At 44.1% G+C, this 10,503-nt stretch overlaps 1 protein-coding gene across 2 annotated transcripts in view; it reads right to left on the reverse strand.

The window, feature by feature from the left end:
* Window positions 1-9,069, reverse strand: part of plpp3 (phospholipid phosphatase 3) — a 28,374-nt gene extending 19,305 nt beyond the window's left edge. The window contains exon 1 of one of the 2 annotated variants that reach the window (XM_029429448.1): window positions 8,473-9,065. In XM_029429448.1, coding sequence (XP_029285308.1) covers window positions 8,473-8,611 — 139 coding nt within the window. In that variant the 5' untranslated portion in view covers window positions 8,612-9,065. Of the gene's footprint in view, window positions 1-8,472 lie in introns of both variants that reach the window. The other variant, XM_029429449.1, reaches the window with a different exon arrangement.
* Window positions 9,070-10,503: the final 1,434 nt, after the last annotated feature.

The raw sequence follows: 10,503 nt of genomic DNA on the forward strand, positions 1-10,503 counted from the left end.
GATCAGCAATCTATTATTGTACTAACTGTACATGCCAGAACAGGAAACAATAGCTATTTCTAAGGCAGCTTATGCTCTGCGTCGTTCGAAAGGTTAATTCCCCTTGACATTGCACTCGTATCCGTATACAGGAACACCTGCGTATCTGCTGAGGTTATATGGCAAGCATCCCGTTCTCCCATGACTCTCTCCCCTCTCTAGCTCTCTATTGACATTTTAATGAGCTTTCATGACTCTCGGGAACAGAATTAGTATGATATTGTGATTATGGTGAGCGATCTAAAGTGTCAGCAGCCAGTGCGAGAGGTGAATGGGAGGCGGAGCGGGGCAGAGGAAGACGTATTGTGGCTCTAATGGAGGATTTCCTCCTCCTGTCTCTCAAGCGCACCATGTGACCCGTCCTAAAGGAGTGGGACCAAGAATTCAGAGGAAGGTTAGAGAGGGCGGAAGCTGAGGGGGACTTGACTCAATAGTCTGGCCAGTGCATCAATCAGACTTTGTCTTCTCTTCTTCTAGGATTTTTCTCACTGCTCTACAACAATTCAGATAGCGGTTAGGGAATAAGCAGCTTATCTTAGCTCAGAGTTCATGTTCACTGCTTTTTGGTACCTTTTTTTAACCAATTTTGAAGTATTTAGATAAAGTTCTTGTGTGTCTGCTTGTGTCTAGTAAAACATAAAAAAAAGGAACCAACATTTCTCGCCCCAAACCATGAAACAAGATCTGTGTGTTGTTCCACATCCACACACCCGGCAACATACTGTAACCTTCGTCGTTGAAGGACTCTCTAAAGTGGCCTACATCTCTAAAAAGAAGTATGTATATAGAATTAACTTGTGCTTGTTTGACATGCGTGTGACTCTCTGTGTGTAGAGAGAGACTTAAGGAGAGCGTGTCTTTGTTCAATCACTTGCATTAGCAGAGCCCTCTAGTCCATTCATTTGGATAAATGTCCTCTCCCAGCAACAGGTCACGGTGTAATTGCGGTGTGTGTTTGCATGTAGGAGAAAGATTAGCATTGTGTGTGCGAATAGTGAGAGTGTGTTTGCAGCTTTAGTGTATCTGATAAGAGCAAGGGATCAGAGAGACTGCGGCTCAGTACCTGGTCTACTTGTTGGTGGACATCGGGAGCATTTTGAGCGGCAAAACGCAGGCAGGTGAGCAGGAAGCTGGCTACAGCATATGGGTTGAAAAGATTGAGAAGGTTTCTATGGAGATCTGAGACATACGGCATTCAACTAAAACACTGCTGTGACCTCTAGGGGTTTAAATAAGATCTGCCAAGCAGAGGCCTTGGATGTTCTGAATGTTGTCACACGTCCAACACTACACAGTTCACTGTATCTGAATGTCACTAAAGCCATGAGTAAGTGTGGCCTTCCAAATATCTGGGAACAGAGTGCATACAGGTTTGCAGAGGTTCATGACAGGTCCTGGAAGTAGCTACAGGGCCAAGGGTCAAAGGTGAGGGATGTGACATAGATCTAGGATTATACTGCAGCGTACAGGAGCACATGCCACTGTAACACTGCCTATTACATCTATGAAAGTTTGTGCCTGTGTGTGTGTGTGTGTGTGTGGCTATGTGGGTGTTAAAGTGGATTACTGTGGTTCCATTGGCAACTTCAGCAAAGCTTTTCTCAAACATTTTTAAGTTGTCGACCACAAAGGGCTTTAAAAATGCTCGCGCAATCCAAATAAACACACCCAGCGCCATAAAAACCACCCAGGTTTTATCCATACGCCTAATCACTGTTTAGGAAAATATACATGTTGGAGATGCAAACATGTACACACGTAAGCACACACACGTAAACACATGTACACACAGACGTACACACACACACACACACAAACACAAACACACACGAGTGGCTGAGGTCAGCAGAGTGGTGTGCAGAGTGAATCCCTGTCCCTCTGTGTGAATGCTGCAGCGACCGGGGGGCCGCTGGCTGAAGCATGTGCTTACTCAGAGAGATTTTATTCACAGGAATAAATGCCCCTTTACACACAGGCATCTGTTGGGACACTCTCTCGGGGACTTTTACCAGCAGGCACCTGCTTGGACAGCCTCTGAACGCTGCTGCTGGCTTCGTGTTGCTGTTGGCTTGTAGGCACATTTGAAAAGATGTTGGATTCAACACTGCTTTGTGGGAAATTATGGTCCACATTAGAGGATATTTATAATGCGTTTTAAAAAGATCAGTTACAACTCATCAAGACATTCCTGATGCTCGGCTGCACTGTCAGTTGAAAGTGGAGGACAAACGCACAGCTGCTCCAGAGAAGGGAAACTTGAGCTGTGCCCAGGGGCCATATCAGGCTGGTTGGTTGGCTGATTGGGCGTTTCTCTGTTGCTGCCATAATGGCACTATTACCCCCTGGGACAAAAGCCTGGCTGCGAAGAAGAGGGATGTGGAGTCTTTGAAACTTGACGCCTCTGTCTGGATAATGCTCCCCTAAACTTCACTCACTATATATTTCTTCTTTTCTTGCACTTCTTCCCCTCATCTGCTCCTTAAAATATCCGGCTCACCTCTGCACACATCATGGGCCGTGTTTATCTGAAGACAATAGGTGTTAAATTGGCACAGCAGTGTGAATGTTCTGCATAATGTTAAGTATTGAAGGGAGCCTCTTCTCTCTATGCAAACAGGATAAGGCTCCGTGGCTTCAGCACAGATAAGACCTCCGCCAATAAAGATGCTGAGCTGATTACTGCGCAGCGCTGACCGCAGCTGAGCAGTTAAGTACTACGGACAACAATACAGTCAACAATACTGCTAGAAGCAGCAGCAGCCATAAACCACTGATAGATAATCAAGCGGCCTTGAGTGCCCAGAGAGGAGGGTCTCTCACTCCCTCATCTCTACTTCATTCACTTTTTCCCTCCCTCCATTTCATCCTCCTTCTGTCTGCCACTGGCCTATTGGTCCTCGTTAACGAAACAAAGAGCGTTGAGATGCATCAAAAGGGGTATTGTTCTCAGTGAAACAGTGAAATCTCCCTGACCCCCAACCCCCCCATCTCTGGATGCGCACAGCATGTGCACACACACACACACACACACACACACACACACACACACACACACACACACACACAAATACAGAGGATTGTAGTGGGCAATGTAGTAAGAGAAAGTGACAGACAGGGGCCTGTGTAACAGCAGGGAGGAGGCCCAGGCGAGGACAGTATGGTGGAACAGAGAGATGTAATGGGGCCTACAGCTTTCAGCCTGTTGGCTATGATGAGGCATAAGATCACGCTGCCTCTGCTCTCATTTGCATTAAACTCTAACAGCATTGTTATTGTTGTTTTTTACACTGCCGATCCCATGTTAATAAGTAGAACTGCATGTAATTTAACCAATTCATATTATCCCAGAAAGACGACTGTGTGAGAGTGAGAAGACCTCTGTGTAACGGACAAACGTTTATGAATGAGCTCATTGCCCACACACACGACTCCACAAAATATTAATCATAATACAACACCCGGTGAGAAAACTCAAACACAAGCTTAAACACATGAACGAATGACTGCTAACAAACGTTTATGGTAGGGTGCAGCCCAGCAATCCTGCTTTATCTAAATAAGCAGTTTTAGGGTGTTTACTGAAGAGGGATAATTATAGATTAGAGAGTGGAGATAGACAGGAGAGGCAGAGTCTTTACTACACTATTGTTGTCAAAGAGTAAACTACAAGCTGTTGTTCATCTATTGTCAAAGTATTTTATTGTGCAATTCAATTGTTTGAAGTTGGGGAAAGAGTTGTGTCTGGTTTGTGTCTGGTTAGTATACCAGCATAAAGAGACACAGTCACATCAATTAACCTGATGCCTCTGGCTTGCCCACGGGAACCACATAGGACACACACACACACATACACACTAGTACGCATCGAGCCACAGATGCCTCACACATGCTACCCACACGTGCATTGCAGACATAAGCGTACACACACACACACACATAGACTCTTTCCCCCTTTAGGCCATAGAGTCCATCTAATGACAGCTCTGGGCGCTCTCTCTCCCTCATAAACCCCATGGGACACACACACACACACCCACACCCACACACCTCTAATCGCAGCCCTGCGCAGACATAAACCCCAGGGGTTTGTCATTTAATTCATGCACCAGCAGAAACATGTCACTATGACGGACTGAAAATGTTAGTGACAAGTCTGGCCGCAATACCACCGCTACGAAAGTACACTTCTTCACAGAAATGCACACTTAAAATTGCTTACATTCTTCAAGGACTTGTAGCCCTATGGCGAAGACTGTGTGATGAACATCAGCTGATCTTTATCTAATTACGTAATCCAATGATGGTCTTCTGCCAGAGGACCTACCTCACCTTCTTAAGAGCCCTAACCTCGCCTCGTCCTGCAGCCTTAACATAAAAACACACCACAACGTACCATAGGCCACCCCCTTAAGGCATGCATACCGTGATGTAATCACACCAGAAATACCCTACCATGTATCGACTATTGTCCGAACTGAAACTGATGTTACATATTCCTCTGTGCGTGTCCATTGAGCGTTCGCATTGAGCCCTCGACTGTGTCTGAGCACAGGAAATGTCATGCAGAGAGCACTGCAGGCACTTGTTCTATATCAGCCTCTTTTCTGCCTGACCTTTGACCTTATTTGAAGAACAGACCGTCAAGGAGCATCAACAGTGGGTTATAGAACATGAAAACAGCTTTAGTAGATGCACGTGGTCCTTCTGGGAGCTTGTGACAAACAAAAAGGTATTTGGTTACCAAAGCTCGTTCAGGCCATTTCTCTCCATTAGTGCAAAGCCAGTTAAGAAGACGGAAGACAAGCTCAAGTGGAGAGGGAGCAGAGAGGGAAGGAAGGGGGGAAAGAATGGAAATGGGCTGTGAGGCAGAAGAAAAAAAATGGACAGGATTTCATTTCACAACCACACCTACGTCCGACCGACACTACCTTTCCGTTTCCCACCCTTTCCTGAGCACCACATACACATACATCTTGCCCCCTGGTTCACTCACTCCCAAAATTGCACCAGATGTCACTTCAAGGAGCCTTTGGCCAAGGCACTACAGCCAAATGAAGAATTTGAGAAATTCTGGAAAATATTTGTAGAGCGGCTCAGGATTGAAGTGGCTGAGGCCTGGAGAGGTAGAGGTTAAACCTCTCCAGCTTTAATGAGAGGGCTGTGTGACTGACTGCTGTAATGCTATAGCAGCTAATGGAGAGGCAAGAGTTGGATTTGAGCCATGTAAGGGTTAATGCTCCAGGGCCAGTTATGAAGCTGATTCCTGAGGCCAAAAGGTTACACTCCTCTCCACTACCAATAACAATCTCCACATCTGTCGCTCGTGGAAAATCATGTCACCAAACACCTGACTGTAAGGCAGATCAGAGCGGATAACAAGACATCTGAGAAGCTGATGGAAAAAAGGCCAATCTTGTGCCTAATACATATGAGTGGTCTGTCACTATAGCTACACCCAGACAGATCTAGTAGAGCTTTCAAATAAACCCACAGGACTGAAAGTCAATGGAGCCCGTCCTGGGCCATCCATGTTTATAGTGTGCAAAAAGGCCCCTGCAGCTCAAAGTGAGTGGCTTCCAAACCCAGACACACTCATGTATACCAAACACACAGTGTATAATCTCCTTTGCATTGTCCATCCATCCATCCATCGTCTACTGCTTATCTGGGGTCTGGTCGCGGGGGCAGCAGCTCCAGTAAGGAAGCCCAAACTTCCCTTCTCCGGGCCACATCCGCCAGCTCCAACTGGGGGATCCCCCCCCCACACACACACACACACACACACAGTGTATAATCTCCTTTGCATTGTGCAAAAACTTAATCTGGGTTTAGCTGAGGCTACTTTCAGGAGTGTTTTCACAATAAACATCCACTTTCAGCTGGATGATAGTAGGCCATCGGACAGCGTGTAGCCATGTTCGGCACAGAGAAAAAGAGAAGAATGAAATTCCGTCTGCGGTGGAGTTTGTGTATATATAGTGAGTGTATGACGTTTGTGTGTGTTCTTCTTACAGCGTCGCTAAATCAACTCGGCTGCTCAGTCAGAGTGGAACCCGAGTCAAAGTGAAATCAGCAGATGATTCTTGGGCTCAGCTGCCAGTAATTGTATGCGAACTCTGGTCTCAGCAGTTGAGTGCTGTGTGTGTGTGTGTGTGTGTGTGTGTGTGTGTGTATGTTTTTCATCACCATTCTGATCCTGCTGTGTTTGCATCATTAGCAGAAGCAACATAAGGAGGGAACTCTTTTTCAGTTTGTACACATGTGTGTGTGTGTGTGTGTGTGTGTGTTTACAGATGGCCTTTATGCAAACAGAATCATTAGCCATGCCTGAGGGTGTGTGTGACTGTGGAGCAGATCTATAGAAAAGGTGCCACTGCACTGTGCGTGGAGCACCAGCTGGCATATAGGAACACATTCAAAAGTAATGAGATATTTATGCATTAACTAGCTGTATAGTGTACACTTCCCTTTTCTGATGCACACACACACAAAGCATTCTTCTGAGCCCTCTACACACCCACATTCCTCGTTCGTCATTCAGGACCCTCTGATAACCCCCCTTTTCTCCTGGTCTTTCTCCTTCTCTCTTTTAACCCTCCTGTCCCTCCACCCACTGAAAACCCCATGTGTAACCCCCCCACCCACCCTCAATCCACTAAAGTGGGCCAACCAATCACCACTGAGCAGCCAGATTGTGTTTAGAATGACAAAGGAGAATCTGTGTGACCATTTGTGTCTTGTGTGTTGTGTGTTTACATGCATTGTGTGTCTGTGTTCTCCTCGCATGGCTTTTACCAGTGAAGGAAGTTGGTTTATACAGGAAATTCACTCCACATGCACTCAAAGCTCATCTACATTTATATGGGTGCAGATGAAACAGTGCATCTCTGTCTGAGGTTCTTTAATAAGCAAACCAATATAAACCCACTGGAAAATGTTGCGTCTGTCAAGCAGATCTGCTTCACAGCACTTAAGAAAATGTGGAGTTAATCTGCGCCATTTGTAACATCCTGGGTGATAAAATCCTGTTCCTGTGTGGCGATATCGCATATTTTGTTACTACTGTTGATGCCTCAGTTTCTCCATATAAAGCTGTTCGTGTGGCTCCCACCTGCTCCTCTAATGCCTGGTCAGCCACGCGTCCTGCCTCTCCATCTCTCTCTGTTAGATTGGAGAGGCATTCCCCTGCCACAACACATGCTTAAGCAATTATTCCACACAGTCCCCTGGACAGAGAGGGAGAAAGAGGGCTAGAAAGGGAGAGCCAGAGAAATACATTTGAAGTGCAGTGATCAGGGGCAGCTGGCCAGGGATTTGCAGGGTTCTGGGAGAGAATGTGTAGAAGTTAAGCGCAACTCCCATAATCCTTTTCCAAAAGAGAGAAAGGAGAGACGGAGGGATTGAAAAACAAAGAGAAGAGAAAGGGGGGCCACTGAGCTAGAAACTAAAAGGACTGGGCTACAGTGACAACGGCCAAAAACAAACCAGCTATCAAAGCAACACACACAGATAAACACTGCACACTGAATCTAAACGGGACGCTGGCGGAATAACAAGTTAGGACTAACACAAAAACTCTACATCACAAACAAGTTGCCTGTTGGAGCAAATCAGAGCAGTTAAGACCATCGACATCGCCTCCGCTTTGGTGACAGTTTCATCAGCTATGAATCAATACCTTAGTTACACTTCGATTTACACTTCAACCGTGTTACATCTCTACGTACGGACACTCTAGCTGGAATGGCACCTCAGGAAGTTTAGGGTCTGATGAACAAGGTTATGAGGGCACAGGAGGGGTGTCATGGGCTATTTAAAAAAGGGCAGTAAAAGGGCAGGTTCCAACACTTCTGCCCCAGGCATGTTGGCAGGCAGCAGGAGCATTGACTGATAGCTCTGTGGACTTTGAAATGATCAATACATTATGCGATGACAACATTTTCATCTTGCTGTCACAGCTGAGAGTAAACATACACGTGTCAGTCAATCAGCAGAATGTCAAAGTTTCTCTTGTATTGATTGATATAAATACATGAATGCGCTAACACACATCACGTCTGTGAAGTTTCATTGGGAGAGTGTTAAAAAAATAAACAGTTTATAGTATACAATGTGAAAGCCTGTTTAATGTTGAGTGTTGTTACGGTTTGGTGCCGCTTCCCCGGCATGGTTGGAACTGGATGATAAGGGGATGTTGCAGATTAAGTTGTCTTGTTGTGACAGATAACAGGCAATACTTTTAAAACCATAAGGCTTTTACTGCCAACCATTAGACAGCGCAGCTCGAGTTTGATCTATTGTTTCTGCTTTTGTGTGTGAATCCAGAGTTTAATGTAGCTGGCTCAAATCAGCTGATGTGAGCAAAAAAAAAAAGTAAACAATTCAAATTATAACAGAGACGAATATATATCCAAAACTTATTCAATAACTTACCAAGTAGAAGACAGAAGATGTCGAGCGCTATTAGCAGCTTCTTCTTACTGTTGTCAACACCATTGTTGTTATTTAACGTAGAGGTTCCTCCGTTCCTTGTCTCTTGGGCCATTGCTTTCTCATACATGTACTTTTGCATTTGAGAAGTCCCCGTTTCAGTTCAAAATCCTACACCACGCGGTAGGTGAAGAAAGTCTGTCAGGCTCTCAAGTCCTTAAAAAAAATGTCATGCAAAACTCGGAGAATATTGTAAAGTTTAAAATCTGCCGATGTCACGTTGTCTCGTATTTCAATTTTACAAAAAGATTAAAATATATATATAGGAGTATAATCTGGTGAACGAACCCGCGCCACGGACTCAAGAAAGAAAAGTTGCCTGCGCTCGAAATGAATGGAAAGCCCGCTCCCCTTTATCGGTCTTGGTTCAAAGACTTGGAGTGAGTGAGAATTGCGCTGCGCATCGACAGCCGCCCTTGTTATATCAATCCTTCTTCTCCTCCTCCTCCCCCTGCTCTCTTCAAGTTCCCCCAGCAGATTCAAGGCTCAGCCCTCTTCCCTCTGCTAGCGGTGGGTAATCACCTCCATCCCTGCATGGAAAACTTTCTCAGACTGTTGACTGGGAGGGAGAAGAGAGCAGCGCGGGGAGGCACAGCACCCCCAGTGGTTCAGCGACATACGACAGGCGCACGAGAGTGATGGTGCGGAGCGTCTCCAAAGTGTTCATGTTATCGGAGATGGGAATATTTGCTATATTCTTTTCATCCTAAGAATAGCCTAATTATAGAAAACATTTCTGAATTTACAATAAATATTATAACAGTATGTTCCATCAGTGTTGAAAGAAGATTATGCTGAAATATTATTAAAAACTACTATGTATTAAAATAGATATAAGAATACGAAATAAATTCCTCATTACATCCTAAAAAGGATGCTTATATTATTTGTGTGTTTTGCAAAAAAAAGGATAACGAAACTCTACATATACTCTTTCCAGTGCTCATTCAAAGAATATGTAGAAGTTTATGATTCATCATTTTTATTGAAAATGTGTAGTGGCGAAAAACTTTTTAATAGATTTAAACTAGATTGTGTATGTCTATTTCTTAAATACAGAAATGTTCCTTTGATTGCTGTGGCCAGTGAAAACAATCATACACTATCCAAGAAATGGTGTATTTAAAGGCGCATGATTTAATGCTTCTTATCTATCTGATTAAAAAAACTTCATGCTCCAGCTCCACACATGTTTTTTCAATTTCAGAGATGGCTCAATTATATCTCACAAGATAACAGCAGAAGTAGTTCCAAGAGCCATAGACAATGATAAATTAATCTTACACTGCCATCTAGTGGTTAGATAAGAACAACTCACCTCGATCTTGTTTGCGACTCGTTTATCTTTTAATTTCACTTTTTTTATAGTTATAGAAAGTTAACAAAACAATCAACAATTTGACTCTTTAAAAATAAGAGTCGTTGTTTTTAAAACATATGGGACTATGCAGTAGAGATAGGGACCAATACAATACAATACAATACAATAGAAGACTACATATGACACTATGTGTGATATGACCGCAGGGAGGACGCAAACAATATCAACATACCTATCAGTGACAATAACAATGAAACTATGGCTGACCTGACAGGCCACTTTAATGACCCATACAGATGGACACTTGACACTGCTCTGGCTATGGACTATGGAAGCAAAACCAAAACAAACACAACATACATCCAATCATGCTGTTAACATTTCATTCCACATTTTACAAATGTTAAGATGTTGAATTTACGATCTTCTTATAAGAGTCTATAACAGGGACATAATGCATTTAATGTATTGCTCACAGAATGTTAGGCTACTGCATTACTATTTGTTATTGTGTGGGTGAATCTGATGTGTTGTAGGTAGAGTGTTCATCAGGGGACGTGATTGACCGGGATGCAAAACTCGACACAACACCACCATAGAGGCCGTTGGGCTCTGGAGGGATAATCCCGGTTATGCCACACAGTCTATGCTTA

Source organism: Cottoperca gobio, chromosome 4 (genome assembly GCF_900634415.1).
Source record: "Cottoperca gobio chromosome 4, fCotGob3.1, whole genome shotgun sequence".
In the NCBI taxonomy this organism is placed as follows: Eukaryota; Metazoa; Chordata; class Actinopteri; order Perciformes; family Bovichtidae; genus Cottoperca; species Cottoperca gobio.